The sequence below is a fragment of the Sciurus vulgaris genome (assembly GCF_902686455.1).
Source record: "Sciurus vulgaris genome assembly, chromosome: 14".
Classification (NCBI taxonomy): Eukaryota; Metazoa; Chordata; class Mammalia; order Rodentia; family Sciuridae; genus Sciurus; species Sciurus vulgaris.
In genome coordinates this window covers 52,090,114-52,115,617 of record NC_136475.1, presented here as the reverse complement: position 1 = coordinate 52,115,617, position 25,504 = coordinate 52,090,114, and the positions used below count along the sequence as shown (strand labels likewise).

At 37.6% G+C, this 25,504-nt stretch overlaps 1 protein-coding gene across 1 annotated transcript in view; it reads left to right on the top strand.

Annotated features, from left to right (window-relative positions):
- The window catches only part of LOC306643898 (uncharacterized protein), a 28,904-nt gene extending 8,172 nt beyond the window's left edge, over positions 1 to 20,732 (top strand). Inside the window, exons 2-6 of the mRNA XM_079110244.1 lie at positions 5,253 to 5,359; positions 13,537 to 13,674; positions 15,948 to 16,006; positions 17,211 to 17,232; positions 19,924 to 20,732. Of these exons, the coding sequence (XP_078966370.1) occupies positions 5,253 to 5,359; positions 13,537 to 13,674; positions 15,948 to 16,006; positions 17,211 to 17,232; positions 19,924 to 20,023 (426 nt within the window). The 3' untranslated portion in view covers positions 20,024 to 20,732. The remainder of the gene's footprint in view (positions 1 to 5,252; positions 5,360 to 13,536; positions 13,675 to 15,947; positions 16,007 to 17,210; positions 17,233 to 19,923) is intronic.
- The last annotated feature ends 4,772 nt before the right edge of the window (positions 20,733 to 25,504 follow it).

The window sequence follows — 25,504 nt, the reverse complement described above, 5'->3', positions numbered from 1 at the left end:
CTTTATCCCTTTTGACTAGTTTTGACTTGAAGTCCACCTTATCTGAAATGAGGATGGATACCCCAGCTTTTTTGCTGAGTCCATGTGCATGATATGTTTTCCCCCATCCTTTCACCTTTAGTCTATGAGTATCTCTTTCTACGAGGTGAGTCTCTTGCAGGCAACATATTGTTGGATCTTTCTTTTTGATCCAATCTGCCAGTCTATGTCTTTTGATTGATGAGTTCAGGCCATTAATATTCAGGGTTATTATTGAGATATGATTAGTATTCCCGGTCATTTGGTTCATTTTATTTATTTATTTATTTATTTATTTATTTGTTTGTTTATTTATTTATTTATTTATTTTGAGACGACTTGGTTCTTCCTTTATTTGACAATTCCTTTAGGATGGTTCCTCCCATTGCTGATTTGTTTCTTTGTTTTTCATCTCTTCCTCATGGAATATTTTGCTGAGAATGTTCTGTAATGCTGGCTTTCTTTTTGTAAATTCTTTTAGCTTTTGTTTATCATGGAAGGATTTTATTTCATCATCAAATTTGAAGGTAAGTTTTGCTGGGTATAAGATTCTTGGTTGGCATCCATTTTCTTTCAGGGCTTGAAAAATGTTGTTCCAGGCCCTTCTAGCTTTTAGGGTCTGGATTGAAAAATCTGCTGATATCCGTATTGGTTTCCCCCTGAATGTAATTTGATTCCTCTCTCTTGCGGCCTTTAAAATTCTGTCTTTATTTTGTATGTTGGGCATTTTCATTATAATGTGCCTTGGTGTGGGTCTGTTGTAATTTTGTATATTTGGAGTCCTATAAGCCTCTTGTACTTGATCTTCCATTTCATTCTTCAGATTTGGGAAATTTTCTGATAGTATTTCATTGAATAGATTGTTCATTCCTTTGGTCTGTTTCTCTAAGCCTTCCTCAATTCCAATAATTCTCAAATTTGGCCTCTTCATGATATCCCATAGTTCTTGGAGATTCTGTTCATGATTTCTTACCATCTTCTCTGTTTGTTCAACTTTGTTTTCAAGGTTAAATATTTTATCTTCAATGTCTGATGTTCTGTCTTCCAGGTGTTCTATTCTATTGGTTATGCTTTCTATGGAGTTCTTAATTTGGTTTATTGTTTCCTTCATTTCAAGGATTTCTGTTTGGTTTTTTTTCAATATCTCTAACTCTTTATTGAAGTGATCTTTTGCTTCCTGTATTTGCTCTTTTAACTGTAGATTGGTGCGATCATTCAGTGCCTGCATTTGCTCTTGCATCTCATCGTTTGCTTCCCTGAGCATTTTAATTACGTACATTCTGAACTCCCTTTCTGTCATTTCTTCTGCCATGCTGTCGTTGGGTTTCATTGATGTAACATCTAGATTTGTTTGCAGCATTTTCTTTCCTTGTTTTCTCATATTGTTCAGGTATCAGTTGACCGCTGTGATATTGCAGATTTCCTCTATTGTCTTATAATATCCCTGAAGATTTCTATTATATCCCCTCTTAGTCTTCAGTAGCCTGAAATCTTGGAGGAAGTTGACAATGCAGTGCTCCACAAGGGAGCTGACTCCCTAGGGGTGGTGGCCTTCTGGTGGGGTATATTCCCTGCTAGTGGGCAGAGGTACCTTCACTTGCTGATGAATGGTCATCCAGAAGGGAAGTAGGTTGTGGGCTGATGCAAGACTAGTTTGGGCCTGTGTCTCTGATTTTACAGTCCTTTTGGGAGAACCTCACCCAACAGGGAGGAGTCACCCGGTGGGGAGGTCTCGCTGGTCGGTTTTCCTCCCAGAGGTTCCGTTCAATTCACAACTACCGCCTGGGCTGGGCAGCCTTCTTCTGCAATGTTCCCAGGGACCCGGACCTACCTCCTGGGCCTGGAAGCCTCACCCTTCGCAAATGAATCTCCTTCGGCTGCCTCTCCTCAGAGAAGCTGCCTGCAGTCCTGGAGCCTTCGCTCCGCCCCTCAGTTTGTCTGTGGGGCCCTTCCACCAAGAAGCCGTCTAGGACCCTGCTCTGCACTTTTCGCCTGGCTATGCGGCCCCTCCTCTGAGCAGCCACCTGGAGCCCCTTACAATCGCTCCGAGTCCCAGTGACCCGCCACACGCCTTTTCCTCTGGCAGCCACCTGTTGTTCCGTGCGGTCGCTCTAAGACCAAGTGACCCACCACGCACCTCTTTCTCCACCAGGCAGTCACCCAGAGATCTGGTGCGTTACGAGTCCCAAGAACTCACTGTGCACCTTCTTGTCCCGACTGCCTCCCGTAGCCCTGGTGCAGTCACTTCGAGCCCAAGCACCCCGCCGCGCTCCTTCTCCTTCTCCAGACAACCCCCCTATGTTCAGGAGCGGATGCTCTGGGACCAAACCACTCACCACGCTGTTCCACCGGATAGCCGCCCAGAGCCCTGGCGCAGCTGCTCCAATTCCAAGCGACGTGCCGAGCCCGTATTTCTCCTTCTCCTCTGGGCAGCCCCCTGTGTTCAGGGGTGGTCACGTTTAGTCCAAACAGCTCACCAATCACCTTCTCCTTTGGGCAGCCTCCCAGAGCGCAGGTGGGTTGCGCCGAGTCCAAGCGCTGTGGTGAACAGCCACCTCTCCAATGCTCCCAGCTGTCTGCGATCACTGCTCTGGCGGTGGGAGGGGCGCCTCGCCGGCAGTTCTACTTTGCAAAGATCCCTGCTTTCGGGGCTACCGCCCTGTCCGGGGGCTACCGCCCCGTCCGGGATGCCTGCCCAGTGGGAAACACTCACCCGGCTGCTTTGAGTTGGTCCCAAGTCTCTCAATATCTCCTTTTCTTGAGTCCTGAGTCCACGCTGCTCCTCCGGATAGCCGCCCGGAGCCCTGGCGCAGCTGATCCAATTCCAAGCGACGAGCCGAGCCCGTATTTCTCCTTCTCCTCTGGGCAGCCCCCTTTTCAATGCTCCCAGCTGTCTGCGATCACTGCTCCGGCGGGGGGAGGGGCGCCTCGCCGGCCGTTCTACTTTGCAAAGATCCCTGCTTTTGGGGCTACCGCCCCATCCAGGACTCCTGCCCCGTCCGGGACGCCTGCCCAGTGGGAGACTCTCGCCCGGCTGCTTTGAGTTGGTCCCAAGGCTCTCTATATCTCCTCTTCTTGAGTCCTGAGTCCTGGAGCAACACGAAACGCAGCCACCCTCTAATCTGCCATCTTGAATCCCAAGATGCATTTTGAATTTATTGGTCCATATTCTCTCACTGCCTAGGAAGCTTACATAGAATCTTTGGTAAATTCCTGTCTCTTGGCTTTGTTTTGGTTTGGCAACTGTCCAAATTATAAAGGGATTCATCCCTGTAAATGAGAGATGAGATGAAGATATGATTGTCTGCTCCTCTAGTTCTCTACTAGAATAGTATCTCAAAGTGACGTGGGGAAGATTTTAGCAATTTAGAAACCTACCCTCTTCTTTGGAGGTTTATACTCAGTAAATCCAGTAGGTTCTGGACATAGATATTTTCAAATAGATCCTGAGATTCCCACCCAACTCCTAGAGACTTATCACTAAATCAAGAAGTGTAATATAGAAATTCCCAGCTCTCTGAAACTGAAGAAATATTTGGGAGAATTGGAGTTTGACTTTCTTCCAATCTCCGTTTTCTGACAATATTAGTTTAATTGACAGTTGTTTTTCTCTATTTTCATGACTGGGAAATTAAAAGAAGTAGGATTAGTGATACATTTTTGACTTACAGAATACATTTTTCCTTCCAACAACAGTAATCATCCACCATTATTTAAAAGGTGTTGAGAAATTTTTGATGGCTAGTCTTTCAATAAGCGAAGACTGACTTTTTAAGAGTTTTACCATTTAGGTCATTGGGTCAACAAATGCTGACTTTAAGAATGATTTTCTTGGTTAGAATAATAGCAAGTATTGAACATTTTTAGCAGTGGCTGGATGCTAGACTGTCTCAGTAGATCTGTTGTGTTTCTGGGGCTCCAGCTTCATCAGCTTAGCAGTTAAAAAAAAACAAAACCATGTAGTAAGACCATGGGGGATCCTCTTAATTACTTAGTGTCAGCATTCCTATGCAACTAAATCTTATTAAAATAATAGTCTGGGAAAACAGTAAACAAATGGAGTATTAGATCATAGATGGTGTTGGAAAAAATTTTTAAATGAAGATATGAATTTTTTGTATTACATTTTAAGACATCATTTTTTTGGTTGAAAAATGATATTCAAGAAAGGAAAGATTTTGCATGCAAATACTTGTATTGTACATGACAATTTGGAATATCCACAGCAAAGATAAAAATCAAGGGCTTCAGACTCAATGTAACCCATGGATATATTTAATTTGTCTTCATTCATTAAATCAACATTTAAAATGCGGGTGAGTTAGTGTTTTTCTTGATAGTAAAATCAATCCACAAATATCAATATAAATTTTTGTTGATTCATAATATTTTTGAAATAATAACTTTAAATTGCAATTAAAATGGAACCAGAGTAAAACAGAACCTAAAACGTACATGTGCACTCTGATAGTGATAATAATGATAAACCAGGGTTATCATTATAAATGAGAATATATTTTGTGTTGAGCTTTATAACAGGTAATAAAAATAGCTTTCATTTAATAATGGAAGTAAATGCAGGGACCAATCAGAAATGAAATGAAAGTTATTTGAAGCCTCTTTCAATTCAAAACCTATTTCCTTAGTGACCCACTTGGAGGAGGAGTGCCTGACATTGGTATCTGGGATCCTGACACCATAAATGGAATCAAGAGGGCTAGTACTACATGGAGGAAGCTTTCTCCTTATTGGAAAGCTTTTAGAGCTGTCTCCCTTCGACTCTTATATTTCCTCCAGTGTGACTGTTTGAGACACAAAAATTGGTCAAATTGGTATTAATAATGACAAAGGACTTCATAAAATATTATACTTCATTATAATATTTCTCTGAGAATGGATCAAGAAATCTTCATGATGAGGTTTGGTATTTCTTGAAAAGTACACATTCTTTGAAAAACAGATGGATAATCAGCACACTAGAAAAGAATATTTAGCTCATTAATTCCAACAATACTTAAATCCTTTACCTTTTATGTTTTGGTGTTTGGGGTTATGGAGATAAAAGACCTAGTTCCTGTCCTCAAGAAGTTCTTGGTTTAGATGGAAGTTGCAAACACACAAATTTAAGGTCCTATGATACTATGATAAAGGCCAAGATTTCTGGAACCTGGAAGGTCTTTTATAAGATTTCTGCTTCAGTTGAGAAATTCGGTGAATAATTTGTTGTTTTCTAGGATGAGCACACACCACTGTTACTTGCACTGAAGCACAATAAACAACAGGTGGCAGAACTTCTCATTCAGAATAAAGCAAATATACATGTAGTCAACAAGGTAAACAGGTAAAATGGTGATATTTTTTGAAGTTTAATGGAATGATAATGATCATTGAAGTAAATAATATTAGATTAATGGGAAGAAGAATATTAACTTATAATTATTGGGATGAAGTGAATCATATGAACACAAATCACCATTTAGAAAAGTAATTATTGTGATGAGGTAATACAAATAACATTATGTAGTACAATTCAGATTTTATTATAATATTGGTTGGTGTTAGTTATTTGTAATCTGAGTTTATTGGTCATAGCATCAATCCATTAGCCAAAGGAGTTTCACATTAGTTTCATCCATTTTATATAATATGGACTCTTTGTTTACTTTTTCATCCAATACTGAAATGCTTAACCCTTCAGTGTATTTCAACCTCTACTTCTTTGTATTTTTTCTTTAATAGTGTGCTCTATTACTAATCTCCAGAATCTATAAAGAACTCAAAAAGGGGGTTTTCAAGATGGCGGCCTAGAGGGTGGCTGCATTTCATGTTGCTCCAGGACTCAGGATTCAAAAGAGGAGATATTGAGAGACTTGGGACCAACTCAAAGCAGCCGGGTGAGTCTCTCCTGTTGGGGAGGCATCCCAGATGGGGCAGTAGTCCCTGAACGCAGGAAACTTTGTGAAGTAGAGCTGCCGGCGAGACACCCCTCCCCCCGCTGGAGCAGTGAACGTGGACAAGGAGGAGCTGCGTGGCGAGCTGTTTGGACTCAGACCACTTCTGAACACCGGGGCCTGCCCTGAGGAGTAGGAGGAGGAGGAGGAGGAGTGCGGCAGGTCGTTTGGACTCGCAGTGACTGCATTAGAGCTCCAGGTGGCTGCTCAGAGGAGGAGGCGAGTGGTGAGTTGTTTGGATTTAAAGCGACCGCTCCTGAACACAGGGGGGCTGCCTGGAGGAGAAGTGCGGTGGGTCGCTTGGTCTCGAGTGGCCGCACCAGAGCTCCGGGAAGTTGCCCAGAGGACGCGAGCAGCGGGTCACATGGATTCAGAGCCACTCAGAGTGACCGCTCCTGAACACTCGGGGGGTTACCTGGAGGAGGAGGAGGAATGGGGAGGGTCACTTCAACTCGGAGTGATTGGTTGCCCAGGGCTACGGGTGGTTGGTGGGAGGAGGAGGCACACAGTGAGTTGCTTGGACTCCTAGTGACCGCACCGGAATACTGGGCAGCTGTCTGGAGGAACAGGCGTGTGGCGGGTCTCTGGGACTTAGAGCGATTGTACAGGGCCCCAGGTGGCTGCTCAGAGGAGGGGGCGCATAGCCAGGCGATTAGGTGCAGAGCAGGGTCCAAGGATCTAGGAGGCTTCTTGGTGGAAGAGCCGCACAGAGACACGCTTAGGGGCGGAGCGAAGGTTCCAGGACTGCGGGCAGATTCTCTGAGGAGGGGCAGCCTAAGAAGATTCATCTGCAAAGGGTGAGGCTCCCAGGCCCAGGAGATAGGGCCGGGCCCCTGGGAACTTTGCAGAGGAAGGCAGCCCAGCCCAGGTAGTAGCTGTAAATTGAGGGGAACCTCTAGGAGGGAACTGACCAGCGAGACCTCCCCACCGGGTGAGTCTTCCCTGCCGGGTGAGGTTTCCCCACAAGGACGGTAAAACCAGAGACACAGGCCCAAACAGGCCTTGCCTCAGCCCGCAGCCTAGTTCTCCTTTGGATGACCATTGGTCAACAAGTGGAGGCACCTCTGCCCACTAGCAGGGAATATACCCCACCTGAAGGCCACCACTCCTAGAGAGGCAGCTTCCTTGTGGAGTACCGCATTATCAACTTCCTCCAAGACTTCAGCCTACTGAAGGCTAAGAGGGGATATATATAGAAATCTTCAGGGACATTGTAAGTCAATAGAGGAGATCTTCAATATCTCAGCAGTCCACTGATACTTGAACAATATGAGAAAACAAGGAAAGAAAATGCTGCAAACAAATCTAGATGTTACATCAATAAAACCCAATGACAGCATGGCAGAAGAAATGACAGAAAGGGAGTTCAGAATGTACATAATTAAAATGATCAGGGAAGCAAACGATGAGATGAAAGAGCAAATGCACGCACTGAATGATGAGATGAAAGAACAAATGCAGGCATTGAATGATCACTCCAATCAACAGTTAAAAGAGCAAATACAGGAAGCAAAAGATCACTTCAATAAAGAGTTAGAGATATTGAAAAAAAACCAAACAAAATCCTTGACATGAAGGAAACAATAAACCAAATTAAGAACTCCATAGAAAGCATATCCAGTAGGATAGAACACCTGGAAGACAAAACCTCAGACATTGAAGACAAAATATTTAACCTTGAAAACAAAGTTGACCAAACAGAAAAGATGGTAAGAAATCATGAACAGAATCTACAAGAACTATGGGATATCATGAAAAGGCCAAATTTAAGAATTATTGGGATTGAGGAAGGCCTAGAGAAACAAACCAAAGGAATGAACAATCTATTCAATGAAATAATATCAGAAAATTTCCCAAATCTGAAGAATGAAATGGAAAATCAAGTTCAAGAGGCTTATAGGACTCCAAATACACAAAATTACAACAGACCCACACCAAGGCACATTATAATGAAAATACCTAACATACAAAATAAAGACAGAATTTTAAAGGCTGTGAGAGAAAAGAACCAAATTACATTCAGGGGGAAACCAATACGGATATCAGCAGATTTTTCAATCCAGACCCTAAAAGCTAGAAGGGCCTGGAACAACATTTTTCAAGCTCTGAAAGGAAATGGATGCCAACCAAGAATCTTATACCCAGCAAAACTTACCTTCAAATTTGACAATGAAATAAAATCCTTCCATGATAAACAAAAGCTAAAAGAATTTACAAAAAGAAAGCCAGCATTACAGAACATTCTCAGCAAAATATTCCATGAGGAAGAGATGAAAAAGAAAGAAGCAAATCAGCAGAGGGAGGAATTATCCTAAAGGAATTGTCAAATAAAGAAGGAACCAAGTCGTGTCAAACAAATAAATAAATAAAATTTAAAAAATGAACCAAATGACCGGGAAACCAAATCATATCTCTATAATAACCCTGAATGTTAACGCCTGAATTCATCAATCAAAAGACATAGACTGTCAGATTGGATTAAAAAGAAAGATCCAACAATATGTTGCCGATAAGAGACTCACCTCATAGAAAAAGATACCCATAAACTAAAGGTGAAGGGATGGGGAAAAACATACCATGCACATGGACTCAGCAAAAAAGCTGGAGTATCCATCCTCATTTCCGATAATGTGGACTTCAAGCCAAAGTTAATCAGAAGGGATAAAGAAGGTCATTTCATACTGCTTAAGGGAAGCATAAATCAGCAAGATATAACAATCATAAACATCTATGCCCCAAACAGTGGCTCATCCATGTATGTTAAACAAATCCTTCTCAATTTCAGAAACCAAATAGACCATAACACAATAATACTAGGTGATTTTAACACGCCTCTCTCACCACTGGACAGATCTTCCAAACAAAAATTGAACAAAGAAACCATAGATCTCAATAACACAATCAATAATTTAGACTTAACGGACATTTATAGAATATACCATCCAACCAAGAGCGAATACACTTTCTTCTCAGCAGCACATGGATCCTTCTCTAAAATAGACCACATATTATGCCACAAAGCTAATGTTAGCAAATACAAGAAGATAGAGACACTACCTTGTATTCTATCAGATCATAATGGATTGAAGTTAGAAATAAATGAAAGAGTAAAACACAGAAACTATTCCAACATCTGGAGATTAAACAATATGCTATTATATGATGAATGGATGACAGAAGATATTAGGAAGGAAATTAAAAAATTCTTAGAGGTAAATGAGAACAAAGAAACAACATATCAAAATCTCTGGGACACTATGAAAGCAGTACTTAGAGGGAAATTTATTTCATGGAGCGCATTTAATAAAAGAAGTAAAACTCAACAAATAAACGACCTAACACTACAGCTCAAAGCCCTAGAAAAAGAAGAACAGACCAGCACCAAGAGTAGTAGAAGACAGGAAATAGTTAAACTCAGAGCTGAAATCAATGAAATTGAAACAAAAGAAGCAATAGAAAAAATTGACAAAATAAATTGTTGGTTCTTCGAAAAAATAAATAAAATTGATAAACCTTTAGCCACACTAACAAAGAGAAGACGAGAGAAAACCCAAATCACTAAAATTCGGAATGAACAAGGAAATATCACAACAGACAGGATTGAAATACAAAACATAATTAGAAGCTATTTTGAAAATGTATACTCCAACAAAATAGAAAATTTCGAAGACATCAACCAGTTTCTAGAGACATATGAATTGCCTAAACTGAACGAGGAGGACATACACAATTTAAATAGACCAATTTCAAGTACTGAAATAGAAGAAGTCATCAAAAGCCTACCAACAAAGAAAAGTCCGGGACCAGATGGGTTCTCAGCTGAGTTCTACAAAACCTTTAAAGAAGAGTTCATTCCAATAATTCTCAAAGTATTCCATAAAATAGAAGAGGAGGGAACCCTCCCAAACTCATTCTATGAAGCCAATATCACACTGATACCTAAACCAGACAGAAACTCATCAAGGAAAGAAAATTTCAGATCAATATCCTTAATGAACATGGACGCAAAAATTCTCAAAAAAATTTTAGCAAATCACATACAAAAACATATTAAAAAGATAGTGCACCATGATCAAGTGGGTTTCATCCCAGGGATGCAAGGTTGTTTCAACATCAGGAAATCAATAAATGTAATTCAATGGTACAGAATAGATCAATGTAGATCAATGGTACAGAATAGAGGACACGGACACAAACCCAAATAAATACAATTTTCTCATACTAGACAAAGGTGCCAAAAATATGCAATGGAGAAAAGATAGCCTGTTCAACAAATGGTGCTGGGAAAATTGGAAATCCATATGCAACAGAATGAAACCAAACCCATATCTCTCACCATGCATGAAACTAAACTCAAAATGGATTAAGGACCTCAGAATCAGACCAGAGACCCTGCAGATTATAGAAGAAAAAGTAAGTCCAGATCTTCAACATGTTGGCTTAGGACCAGACTTCCTTAACAGGACTCCCATAGCACAAGAAATAAAAGCAAGAATCAACCACTGGTATAGATTCAAACTAAAAAGCTTTCTCTCAGCAAAGGAAACTATCAGCAATGCGAAGAAAGAGCCTACAGAATGGGAGAATATCTTTGCCAATCATACTTCAGATAGAGCACTAATCTCCAGAATCTATAAAGAACTCAAAAAACTTTACTCCAAGAATTCAAATAATCCTGTCGACAAATGGGCTAAGGAAATGAATAGACACTTCACAGAAGAAGATCTACAAGGAATCAACAAACATATGGAAAAATGTTCAACATCTCTAGTAATAAGAGAAATGCAAATCAAAACCACCCTAAGATTCCATCTCACCCCAATTAGAATGGCGATTATCAAGAATACGAGCAACAACAGGTGTTGGCGAGGATGTGGGGAGAAAGGTACACTCATACATTGCTGGTGGGGCTGCAAATTAGTGCAGCCACTCTGGAAAGCAGTGTGGAGATTCCTTAGAAAACTTGGAATGGACCCGCCATTTGACCCAGCTATCCCACTCCTTGGCCTATACCCAAAGGACTTAAAATCAGCATACTACAGAGACACAGCCACATCAATGTTCATAGCTGCTCAATTCACAATAGCCAGACTGTGGAACCAACCTAGATGCCCTTCAATTGATGAGTGGATAAAGAAACTGTGGTGTGTATATACAATGGAATATTACTCAGCCATAAAGAATGATAAAATTATGGCATTTGCAGGCAAATGGATGAAATTGGAGCATATCATGCTAAGTGAGATAAGCCAATCTCAGAAAACCAGAGGACAAATGATCTCGCTAATAAGTGGATGATGACACATAATGGGGGGTGGGAGGGGTTAGTGTTAGGGTTAGAATTAGGGTTAGGGAGGGGGACAAGAATGGAGGAAGGACTGTATAGAGGGAAAAGAGGGGTGGGAGGGGTGGGGGAAAGGGAAAAAATAACAGTATGAATCAAACAACATTACCCTATGTAAATTTATGATTACACAAATAGTACGCCTTTACTCCATGTACAGAGAAACAACATGTATCCCATTTGTTTACAATAAAAAAAATTGTTTTTTTTCTGATGAGGCTTGTTATTTCTGGAAATGTTGACATTCTCCAGAAAATCCGTTGATAAGCTCTGCTCTACTGATCAAAGTTTAACTCGTTAATTCAATAAGATACTTAAATCCTTTTCTTACTGTGGTTTAGTTTTTGAGAATAAAGTTACAGTACCTGTCCTCAAGAAGGTTTTGGTTTAGACAGGGCAGCAATTACATATCTCCAAAATATCATGACAAGGGCTATGACAGAGGCAAAGATTCCTGGAAAGAGTAACATTTGAAGCAAGTTTTGGAGATGACTGGAGGTCATGTGGCCGCTCTAGGCAGAGGAGGACATTGTAAAGTGAAAGAGCAGTTCATGTAGACATGAAGTGTGGTAGGAAGAAGAGGCTGGCTCTTCATTTTCTTTATATATCATATGTTTTATGTTCATATGGTCTGTTATCAGATTTTCAGTTCAATTGAGTGATTTTGATAATAAATTATTTTTGTTTTCCAGAAAGGGCACACACCACTTTTACTTGCTCTGACAAGAATCAAACAGCAGATGGCAGAATTTTTAATTCAGATAAAAGCAAATATACATGCTGTCAATAAGAAGGGAAGGTATAGCAAGTTGATCTTATTTTTTTAAAAAGCCTTAATGGTGTGGTAATAGTCACTTGAATCAGAAATATTAGATTAATTGGAAGGAGAATGTCAACTTACAAGTATTGAGAGAGAAATATAAGCACAAACCACCTTTTATGTTGATATGTAATTTCTTGGACTGGGCCTTACAAAGATATGTATAATTTTTTCCTTTCAAATATTGCCTGTTGTTTTTTATCTGTAAGTGGATTTCATTGACCACATGATTTGATGTTAGCCAAAGGGTTTTCATGTAAAGTATGGACTCAGTTTATTTTTGATTTAATACTGAACTTCCAACCTTTCTATTGTTTTCAACTTCTGTTTCTTACATACTTTCCCTTTCAAATTGCTATATTAATCAAATATAGATATTGAAAATCATTTTTTCATTTGGATGATTGTTTGCTTTAAATTACTTTGTTTTTTATAGTAACTGATATTAGGTTATCCCTAAATAAAAATTAATTACAATTCTCAAAAAAAAAAAAAATAGTGTGCTCTATTGAACATAAGTAGGCATTGAAAATCATTTACTTTTAGATGACCCTTTGCTTTAAAATTTCTTTGAAGAACATGGATTTTTGGTTATCTCTGAGTGTTAATTGCTATTGTCAGATTATGTTCAATTTTTCCTTTTGATTTCTAACAAATTTTGATGGACCTGAGCAAAGGGAAATAAAATAGCTTTAGTGTTATAAATATTTGCTAATAAACATAAGTCATAAGTGGGTGAGAAGGACTCAAGTGATAGGTGTGGATCCAAACATGACTGGTTTGGATTCCTACCTTTGCTAATTGTGAGGTGTGTCACCTTGGAAGAATTACTCATCACTAAATATGTTTCTTAACATAAAAATGTGGAAAATATAAGCTTGAAGGATGGTTGAAAGACTGTGTAGATTGCATCAATTTCAGTGCTTAGCAGATGCTTATCATCATCAATATCTGAAACTGTGATGACTATTATCATCACCATATTTATTCCTATTGTTAAGCCAGCAAATAACTTTTACATATTTGACCTTTTTAGGTAACTGAGTTACAACATATTACATTAGACTAGGGAAAAATGGATTATCCTTCAGTTAAATCTTTACCTATATTAGTTAAATGACCTTTTCATAGTTATTGTCCATCAAAGGACTTTAAATTTGCAACTTCTTCTATGTAATACCCCATTGGAACAAGAGGTTTCCTGTTTTGGGTTTTCTATTTGACTTGGAGGCAATATGTAAAGATGAATACTTTAAGATACTTATGTGTGTTAATATATGTAAAGATTTAGTTCTACACAACCAAATTCAAAAAATATATCAAATTATCTGTTTAAATAACTTTTAAAGACAGTTCATCATTTAAAGTATCTAAGGGGCGAAATTATCTCTTTGTTATTTTAGAACAGCCCTCATGCTGGCTGCAAAATATGAATCAAAAGATGTAATTGAGATTCTTTTTCATGGAGGTATTGATGGATTAGCAGAAGATCATTCTGGAAAGAGAGCGTTATCCTATGCTCTTGCAAGTGGTTTCAATGTGTAAGTGTCTACATTAACATACTAATTAAACGGAGGTTCAAAATTTTTACAACTATTGCATCTTACACATCAATGAGATTTCATAGCTCAGATATGTTTGGAATGCAGTGACTTTGTCCTCTTCCTCAGTCTGGACCCCTGCAAAAGTCTAGACTAGTTAGAAGGAAAAATGTGTGCAGGGTTTATTTTAGGACCTCTCTCTCTCTCTCTCTTTCTCTCTCTCTCTCTCTCTCTCTCTCTCTCTCTCTCTCTCTCTCTCTCTCTCTCTCTCTCTCTCTCTCTCTCTCTGTTTTGGTTCTAGAGGTTGAACCCAGGGTCTCAGGCATGGGAGGCAAGCACTCCAGTACTGAGCTAGAGCCATCAGTCTGTCTCAGGACTTTTAAAACCTTTATCCTTAGGAATCCCAGCAATATCCATTACATTTCAAGTATAACCCCTGCATGTGGGGCACAAATAGCATCATATCTTTGATTTTTATTTTTGAATTTTCGGGTCTTGCAATGTCAGTTTACCAGAAGATATCCTTATTTTTGCTGGGAAGTAGCAATTCTAATTTCTCTGAGGAGTTTCTTATGTCTAACAAAGAAAATTTTCTTTCACCAGAGGGTGGGAATAAAAGAACTTTTCAATCATTCTTTTGTTTCTGTTAATTCTGTTGCTACAGTGTTGCAATTAGAAGTAGTCCTGCAGTCTGATAATGATTAACTTTACTACTACATTGTCCTGACTGACCCAGATCCCTGAGTCTTTATGGTAATACCCACTTACACTTAAAAGTTACATTTTTTCCTTTCACGTACAGCCATTGTTTCTCAATGGGCACTCTGCTTTGGTTCAGGATTCCCAGTTTTATCCACTCCACAGTGAGCACACTGATCCTGCCCTTCAGCTTTACAACCTTATGTGGAGCTCACATGCTAGCCTAGACCTTCATGATGAGTGGTCCTCTGAGGCTTTTGTTTGTCATTTGGCCAACACATATCATTTGGCATCATTCAAAACTGTGGGATAGCCTCAAAAAATGTTACAGGAAGAGTTGAGAGTTCCCTTTTACCTTTTCTAACAGATCTGTACCACAAAGCCTCGTTATATCTTGTGAAGCACAGTTTCTTTGGTTGTGGGAGGCCCAGGTTAGAGTTTCCCAGTGAGGTTGCCAACTTTTGATTACCTCACATGATTTTTTTCCCTGCAAATGAAAATTTACCCAGCTACTAGGATCTGTTTCTCATTTTACAGAATATTTCAATTCTTTCTTAAACAGAATTCTCAGAAATTAAAGTAGATTCATTGCATCTAAAAGAGCTAAGCCTCATTATGACACATCAGCATCCACATATAAAAGAAGGTTGCTTCTTTCAAGTTAGTTAGAGATCAACATGGAAATTAAACCTCATTCTGAACAAAGATCTGCTGTAATAGTAATAGTCCAAGCCCAGTGATTGATTAGTTTAATTATAGAGGATATTTGTCTTTCAATTATATTTAAAAATAAATCAAATTACAAATTATTAAATAGGTGATTTGTCCTAAACAAGAAAGCACAGAGAATATCACAGCCCGTGGCGCAAATTAAGACTCATTAGCATTTGTTAACAATTGTAATATTTGAACCTGTGAAAAATTGGATTTTACTCAGGTTTCAGAGTTCAGCATTAATGTACAAATTATTCCATTACTTTACTATTTCTCTCAGCATAGTTTATATTCTCTCATTAAATCTTCATAACAAAACAACCTGGTGAACTAAAGCAGTACAAGCCTTATTTTTTAGGAGGAGAATTTGAGCCTAAGTGAAATGATTTGTGCAAGAACAAAGAGCTATTGATCATAGAGGACATCTTCTGAATTCAGGATACTTTCCTTTATGTCAGGCTATTCTAGTTAATGTCTTGAGTCTTGAGTAGGTGAAATTCACTTCACCTTACTTCTTTCTTCTTTGGTTACAACTTATGGGTGCAGTGGCATGTGCTTCAACCTCAGCTACTTGGGATGCTGAGGCAGTTGGATCACATGAGCCCAGGGTTTCAAGATTAGCCTGGGCAATGTGGGGAAACCTTATCCCCAAAACAAAACAAACACCCCCTCTCCAAACAACATAAAAATAACTGTAAGGTTAAAAACCTGTAGAGAAAACTTGCACATTTGAAATACATGGGGTCAAGTACTGATATTAGGTTTGATGCTATCTAAAATACTTTTCACAATTTGTTTGGTTAGTATTTCTCTTATCAGCATTGATACTAATTTCATTACTTTTTCATAAACTATAATAGGAAATTAATTTTGGATCTTATTAGGGAAGCATATGAACATATTAAAACCAGGAAAGCAGGTTAAACCTTTTAAAAAATATATTTTTACTTGTAGATGGATACAATGTTTTTATTTTTTTTTTATTTGGTGCAGAGTATGGAACTTAGTTCCTTTTGATAGTGAATTACTCTTAGTGTTCCTACCCTGTATAAGAAAGTATGATCAGAAAGGAGTGGCAACAAATCAATGTGTATATGGCATTCATATTTTTCTTAATTTTCTTCTTAATATCCTGTAATTTAGAATTATTACATTGTAGAAAATTTAAAAGCTGAAATTTATAATCTAAAATTTAAATCTGTTTTCTGAAAAAATGTTTCGTTAATTAAAATTTAGCCTCAGACATATTACCTTTATTTAAATAATATTTTAAAATTAGTATGTTGTATGTTGTTTCTATAGTTACATTATAGTAAATTGGGCTTGCTATAAAAATGGACAGTGTTTTTATTGTAAAAATGACTGCATTCCACTCTAACATTTCCAAGCAAGGATATCATACTTGAATCCTACCTCTCTTCCTACTTTCTACCTCTCCCTTCTCTCTCCCTCTCCCAGTCTTCTTCCTCTTCCCTAGTCATCACTTCTCTTTTCAGAGTATCCTTTTATTTATTTATTTATTTTCCAGACTGCACGTGTAAGGGAAAACACATGATACTTGACTTTCTGGTTTATTCTGCATTATATGATAAATGCCCTTTCATTTTCCATTTTTCCCCCTCTTGTGCTTGAAAGACATCATTGTGTACTGATTTGGTTTTTAAATTTTCAGTTTAAAAAACTGTGTTCTTCTTATAGGTTTGCCTGTATAAGTGGTTTGACTATTCCCTCTTGTAACTTTCAATATTCTTTCTGGTTTTGTGTTTTTGACAATTGTGTATAATAATATGATGTGGAGAGTTACTTTTGTGGTTAGGTTCAATTGGGGTTCTAAATACTTTCTGAACTTGGATGTCAACATCTTTCTGAAGACATGGTACATTTTCTGGTATTATTTTACAGAAAAAGTTTGCTATCCTACAGTCTATACCTGTGCTTCTTTGTATGTAACCTTGATTCATATTGCATTAATTGCCTATCAGTAATATAATTGATATCCAGTGTAGGATAATCTTCAGGACTGGTCCCAAAGGATTGTATTTAAAAAATAATCACTCATTATTTCTACTATTATATATTTTCTGTTGTTAATAACATATTTATTTCACCCTTTTCTGTTTTAGAGAGTGATGACTCTTTATCCAGGTATGATTTTTACAATTAGAAAAGAAAACTAATGAAACTAATAAAGTTAATGAGGAAATGCAGACAAAAGGAAATAAAATTTGTTGGATGTTCTAGTCCTATCCAGACATCATAATATGTGCTTAAAACTTTCTTATAGTCATCACAGCATCTTTGAAAGAAGCTGTGCTCTTACAACCTATTAATCAGTGATTAAGCAACTGTCATTCAAATAAGTTGACTAATGAGCCCATGATCTCATAATTTATAAGTAGCTGGCCTATGATTTGATCAGGAGCCTGATTGACAAATTCATTCTCTTGCCCTTTCCCATAGATTGATAGGGATGTGTGTGGCACAAAGGATCAAGATGCAGGTCCATATCAGATGAATTTGTTAATTCAAACAGTTGTCTTTTAACATTTAAATTAGACATTCCCGAAAAACATGTTTATATTTGAAGAATTTGTGCTATTTTTGAAATTTGCAGTGACACACCATACATTTTTAAACTTCAAACCTTTCAGGGCAAATCTCAAATAGCTAGGGTCATAGGAGCAAGGGTTTTATATAAGCAAAGTTAGGTAATTATTGGTGAAGAATACCTATGACTTAACTGTGATATATATGAATACATAGTATTAATTGCATTAATCTTCTTAAACACATATTTAGAAAATAGTTTAATTGATTTTTCTAGTTCTTGACTTTCCAGTTTGATTTTCTCATCAGGCTAGTACCACTGTCTATAGTTCCATAAACATTTTTATTTTTTTTATCACTTTTGCTTTTTCTATAGCTGTAATCTTTTCTTGAATTTTTAAAAATTTCTATTCTGCTTTTCTTGGTGTTTCTTTTCGACTTTTAAAATGTTATTATCAGCTCTGTACCTCGTTTTTTCTGTATATACAATCAAAATCACAGAGAATAACAGAAATTTAAAGAATCTTAGTAATTAGTCAAAAAGTCTCTAATACTTCAAAATATTTTCTGTATTCTGCCTAATTGGTTGTTTTGATGGTTAACATGAAACTTAAATATATTAAAGGATATTATCTGGTTGTAGAAAGTAGCAGCAATGAGATTTGAACATATGTTTCTTAATGGGAGGCCAAAACTCTCCTATATTGTCTTAGATCATGTGAGAGTTTCAACAATAAAATGGGAGAGTGAGTCTAGTGAACCCAAATATAGATGATCAGAAGAGAATTATTAAGTGAACCTGGAGTTAGAGAATCATAATAGAACTAACAAAGGGAGAGCATGTTTGAAGAGGAAAAACACTTAATTGTGTAGAAATCATTGTTTTTTCTAAAAGAGATCAACATATTGGGGTTTTAACCTTGTCTGAGGAAGATAAAATGAGAATTTGGGACATGGATGTTGGGAACTATGTAGAAAATCATATTAAAAGGGAGTTTTCAGGAGTCCAAAACATGTTGTTGCTTTCATGTTTGTAGGAATGACAGACTTCAGGGTTTCTGTTGAAAGATGTTAAAAACTTTTAAGCTGCTGAGAAGAATCTGTAGAGCATATAGGAATGTGATGGTGGTATATCAAACTTCAAGCACCAAAGACTAGAAGTTGCTAAACCGCATGATCTATGGCCCAGAGCAGGCATATGCTCACTTCCACCCCTTTTGCCAAGTCTCTCATGTCCTTCCTATGTACAGGTAGGGTAGGACAGGGTACAATTTGACAGAGCTATCATGGAGTGTCAGTTGGATGGTTGGTAATGTGCTTATGCTGAGACCAGTAACTGAGACTCCATTTAGCTTGTTTTAATGGAGTAGGGAAAGAGCCACACCCACTCATGGTCCTTGGAGCCAACCTTGTTTCAGGAAACTGCATCTTCATAGGATGAAGATTTAGAGGTCCTTCTGAAGATGGCCATGGGAATGCAAACCCACAGGAAGGAAGATATTTAGATAGTACTTGGGGAAACGGAAGTCCAAGTAGCATTCCTCTACTTCATAGGCAATCATTTCCATTGAGTGAGTGTCTGTGAGTGTTTTAAAGTGCTTGATATTTTTTGTGGCCCTGAATAAGGCAGGAACTGTACTGGGAAATTAATTGAATTTTAAAATTTGTAATGTTTCAATCTCTCTAAGAATGGGATTCCCAGTAACAGCATAAATATTTGTTGTTTTTTTCTTTGGGTCTTCATCTTTCAAACCATTAAAATGTTTCAGGGAAATCTCTGTGCTACTTTTGCATAAAGGGAATCAAGAGGGACACTTCAGCAGGTGGTTTCCAGGCTGAAACACCAAGGCTGAAATTTCGAGTTAGCCATCTTAGTCTCTGATCCAGGGAGATACAATGGAGCAAAAGCAATATATCTTCCTACCTCATGTTAGATTATTAGGTTTGTTTCAAGTCAGGCCACAAAGTTTATGTTGGCCACTTAGTGGATTTTTCAGTTCAGTCTTCAGGACAGAGAGATTTGTAAAATACATTATTCTCAGTTTTCTGTCTTTGTATTGGCCATCACTCTTTGAAATGGAGCCAAGTGTGACTTTACTGAATGATTTATAGAATGGGAAAAGCAGAGGCAGAATGAGGGAAACAAAAGTTTTCTTAAAATGGGAGTCATATTTTAATCCTATGAGTCCAAACCCTCATTTAATATAGTGATACCCAAACATTCACTAGGTTTTATTACTTTAAAAACTGGAATGGACTCACCCATTTTTGTTATGTATTTTTGCTCAGAAGTTCTGCAGAGAGACCTGATCCTGATGATATCAAGCCTACTTCAGAAAAGGGCAACAATAAATCTGATATCAAGGTAAATGCCCTCTTGTCAAATTAATTTTCTTGCTCTGAATTCTGTTTGTGAAATGCTTAGTCTTACAGTTTAACAATGCTTTTCTTGTCATCTTATTTGGAAATTATCTCAGGAGAAATTATTTTGCACAATTGTGTTGAATTTTTATTTTTACCTTTGTAAATATCAATGTTCCATCTACTACTTCAGGGAAGTAGGGACTTTTGAAAATCCATAACAGAAACAAAATTATATTTGGAAAAGCATTCTTTTTGAAAAAATATTTAAAATGTAGATGAACACAATACATTTATTTTATCTTATGTGGTCTGGGGAGTGAACCCAGTGCCTCACAGGTAGGCAAGTGCTCCACCACTGAGCCACAACCTCAGCCCAGGAGAAGCATTCTAATAGCACAGGAAATATGAGATTTGGGAAGGATTATTTGGGTAAGTTCACTGTGACTTGTAAATGAACTTAATTAATTATACTCAGGACTAAATAAATCTTTAATGGTTTGGGTAAGTATTTATGAGTCATGTAATTTTCCTGATGCCTTAGTTTGAATACTATAAAGAACACTGCATACTTTTTTTTTTTTCTCCTGGATGCTTTAAATTTTAGTTCATAAACTTTTTGGAGAACTTTTCTCTTTTCCATCCTGGGTTCCATATTTACATTTAAACTGTGAGAACTTGTTAAAAAGGAGAAATTTAAATCTGTTTCTCAACATTTCTATTGTAAAGGTATTGTACTTTACTGGACCTGACTCTTTTTTTTTTTTCATTTTTTTTCTTTATTGTAAACAAATGGGATACATGTTGTTTCTCTGTTTGTACATGGCGTAAAGGCATACCATTTGTGTAATCATAAATTTACATAGAGTAATGTTGTTTGATTCATTCTGTTATTTTTTCCCTTCCCCCCACCCCTCCCACCCCTCTTTACCCTCTATACAGTACTTCCTTCCTCCATACTTGCCCCCCTCCCTAACCCTAACTCTAACCCTAACAAAACCCTTCCCTCCCCCCCATTATGTGTCATCCTCCACTTATTAGCGAGATCATTCATCCTTTGGCTTTTTGAGATTGGCTTATCTCACTTAGCATGATATTCTCCAATTTCATCCATTTGCCTGCAAATGCCATAATTTTATCATTCTTTATGGCTGAGTAATATTCCATTGTATATACACACCACAGTTTCTTTATCCACTCATCAATTGAAGGGCATCTAGGTTGGTTCCACAGTCTGGCTATTGTGAATTGAGCAGCTATGAACATTGATGTGGCTGTGTCTCTGTAGTATGCTGATTTTAAGTCCTTTGGGTATAGGCCAAGGAGTGGAATAGCTGGGTCAAATGGTGGGTCCATTCCAAGTTTTCTAAGGAACCTCCACACTGCTTTCCAGAGTGGCTGCACTAATTTGCAGCCCCACCAGCAATGTATGAGTGTACCTTTCTCCCCACATCCTCGCCAACACCTGTTGTTGCTCGTATTCTTGATAATCGCCATTCTAATTGGGGTGAGATGGAATCTTAGGGTGGTTTTGATTTGCATTTCTCTTATTACTAGAGATGTTGAACATTTTTCCATATGTTTGTTGATTCCTTGTAGATCTTCTTCTGTGAAGTGTCTATTCATTTCCTTAGCCCATTTGTCGACAGGATTATTTGAATTCTTGGAGTAAAGTTTTTTGAGTTCTTTATAGATTCTGGAGATTAGTGCTCTATCTGAAGTATGATTGGCAAAGATATTCTCCCATTCTGTAGGCTCTTTCTTCGCATTGCTGATAGTTTCCTTTGCTGAGAGAAAGCTTTTTAGTTTGAATCTATCCCAGTGGTTGATTCTAGCTTTTATTTCTTGTGCTATGGGAGTCCTGTTAAGGAAGTCTGATCCTAGACCAACAAGGTGAAGATTTGGACCTACTTTTTCTTCTATAATCTGCAGGGTCTCTGGTCTGATTCCGAGGTCCTTAATCCATTTTGAGTTTAGTTTCGTGCATGGTGAGAGATATGGGTTTAGTTTCATTCTGTTGCATATGGATTTCCAATTCTCCCAGCACCATTTGTTGAAGAGGCTATCTTTTCTCCATTGCATATTTTTGGCACCTTTTGCCGGGGACCAGCCCAAGCAGCAGAGTCCAGGGGTCCTTGATGGCCTGAAATGTAAAAGCCCCGAGTGATTAGGCGGCGCAGCGTCGGCGATGGACTGCAACCACACAGACTCAGGTCAGTGTTAGGTTGCTGACAAGTTTATTGAATTCACCAACAATTTTTATACCCTTTACAAACTTACTAAGGAGGAAGTTTCAAGGGCATAGATAACAGAAGAAGGATTTGGGCATTTAGCCAACAGGTGCCATCTGGTAACATCTTATCTTACTTGACACTTCCCCACAATGAAGTATCCTTGACTCGAAACTTACAAAAGCAAGTTGATGTATACCACCTGTTTTTCCTTGAAGTTTAACTTTTATTTGATTTCTTACTGCTAAGATTAATTATAACTTCTAGTAATTTGTTATTAATTTTTCATGACTATAATTACATGTCTATGTTATGTTAAATCATATTATACTATTAAGAACCAAGTTATTATCTTCAGAGTAAAAAATCTTCATCTAAAAGAACTAAAACTTTTCTTTTGAACTAAATATAATGTATTTCTGTGGGAGGCTCATTACTTTGCAGAAGAAACCAGATGTAATAAATATGTTGATCACTGAAGCTAAGAGAATCACTTATATGCAACTAGATGTCTGGGAATCTTGTAAAAGTTAGCAAAAACATCACAAGACATATTGCTTCAGAATGTCCACCATTCCCTATAGGAATATTAGTGCTTTGTGTAAACAAATGAACTTTATTTTACTGGAATTGAGTTAACTCATATGAACTGTTTGTGTTCCCATCATCCTTCAACCGAAGAACTTTATTAAACATGATTAATCCGCGTAATATTGTGAGTTCTGGCGAAAAACAAAAAAGGAAGAGAGATTAACACTCTGAGGAAGGGGCTCCAGCTTTACTCAACTTACGACGAGTCCTTGCTATCGTCTTCCAGGGAAGTCCTTGGCAGCACCCAACTTATGACGAGTCCTTGCTATCATCCTCCAGAGGAAGATTACCAACCTCTGGCATGGGTCTTTATGCGCCAGGCACACTTCCCTGGCATGAGTTTTATGTGCTAGGCGCCCCCGCAACCTTTGTCTAGTATGAGAAAATTGTATTTATTTGGGTTTGTGTCCGTGTCCTCTATTCTATACCATTGATCTACCTTTCTATTTTGGTACCAATACCATGCCGTTTTTGTTACTATTGCTTTGTAGTAGAGTTGAAGATCTGGTATTGCAATACCCCCTGTTTCACTCTTCCTGCTAAGGATTGCTTTAGCTATTCTGGGTTTCTTATTCTTCCAGATGAATTTCATAATTGCTTGTTCTATTTCTGTAAGGTACATCATTGGGATTTTAATTGGAATTGCATTGAATTTGTATAGCACTTTAGGTAGTATGGCCATTTTGACAATATTAATTCTTCCTATCCAAGAACATGGAAGATCTTTCCATCTTCTAAGGTGTTCTTTAATTTCTTTCTTTAGTGTTGTATAGTTCTCATTGTAGAGGTCTTTCACCTCTTTTGTGAGATTGATTCCCAAGTATTTTATTTTTTTCGAGGCTATTGTGAATGGGGTAGTTTTCCTAATTTCTCTTTCTGAAGATTCATCACTTATGTATAAAAATGCATTGGATTTATGGGCATTGATCTTGTAACCTGCTACTTTACTGAATTCACTTATGAGTTCTAAGAGTTTTCTGGTGGAATTTCCAGGTTCCTCTAAATATATAATCATATCATCAGCGAACAGGGATAGTTTGAGTTCTTCTTTCCCGATTCGTATCCCTTTAATTTCTTTGGTTTGTCTAATTGCTCTGGCCAGAGTCTCAAGAACGATGTTGAATAGAAGTGGTGAAAGAGGGCATCCCTGCCTTGTTCCAGTTTTTAGGGGGAATGCTTTCAGTTTTTCACCATTTAGAATGATATTAGCCATGGGCTTAGCATAAATGGCCTTTACAATGTTAAGGAATGTTCCCACTATCCCTATTTTTTCTAGTGTTTTGAGCATGAAGGGGTGCTGTATTTTATCAAATGCTTTTTCTGCATCTATTGAAATAATCATGTGATTCTTGACTTTAAGTCTATTAATGTGGTGAATTACGTTTATTGATTTCCTGATGTTGAACCAACCTTGCATCCCTGGGATGAAACCCACTTGATCATGGTGCACTATCTTTTTAATATGTTTTTGTATGCGATTTGCTAAAATTTTGTTGAGAATTTTTGCATCGATGTTCATTAAGGATATTGGTCTGAAATTTTCTTTCCTTGATGAGTCTCTGTCTGGTTTAGGTATCAGGGTGATATTGGCTTCATAGAATGAGTTTGGGAGGGTTCCCTCCTCTTCTATTTTATGGAATATTTTGAGAAGTATTGGAATGAGCTCTTCTTTAAAGGTTTTTTAGAACTCGGCTGAGAACCCATCTGGTCCTGGACTTTTCTTTGTTGGTAGGCTTTTGATGACTTCTTCTATTTCAGTACTTGAAATTGGTCTATTTAAATTGTTTATGTCCTCCTCGTTCAGTTTAGGCAAGTCATATGTCTCTAGAAACCTGTTGATGTCTTCGAAATTTTCTATTTTGTTGGAGTATAGATTTTCAAAATAGCTTCTAATTATGTTTTGTATTTCAATCCTGTCTGTTGTGATATTTCCTTGTTCATTCCGAATTTTAGTGATTTGGGTTTTCTCTCGTCTTCTCTTTGTTAGTGTGGCTAAAGGTTTATCAATTTTATTTATTTTTTCGAAGAACCAACTATTTATTTTGTCAATTTTTTCTATTGTTTCTTTTGTTTCAATTTCATTGATTTCAGCTCTGAGTTTAACTATTTCCTGTCTTCTACTACTTTTGGTGCTGTTCTGTTCTTCTTTTTCTAGGGCTTTGAGCTGTAGTGTTAGGTCGTTTATTTGTTGAGTTTTACTTCTTTTATTAAATGCGCTCCATGAAATAAATTTCCCTCTAAGTACTGCTTTCATAGTGTCCCAGAGATTTTGATATGATGTTTCTTTGTTCTCATTTACCTCTAAGAATTTTTTAATTTCCTTCCTAATATCTTCTGTTATCCATTCATCATATAATAGCATATTGTTTAATCTCCAGATGTTGGAATAGTTTCTGTGTTTTACTCTTTCATTTATTTCTAACTTCAATCCATTATGATCTGATAGAATACATGCTAGTGTCTCTATCTTCTTGTATTTGCTAACATTAGCTTTGTGGCATAATATATGGTCTATTTTAGAGAAGGATCCATGTGCTGCTGAGAAGAAAGTGTATTCGCTCTTGGTTGGATGGTATATTCTATAAATGTCCATTAAGTCTAAATTATTGATTGTGTTATTGAGATCTATGGTTTCTTTGTTCAATTTTTGTCTGGAAGATCTGTCCAGTGGTGAGAGAGGCGTGTTA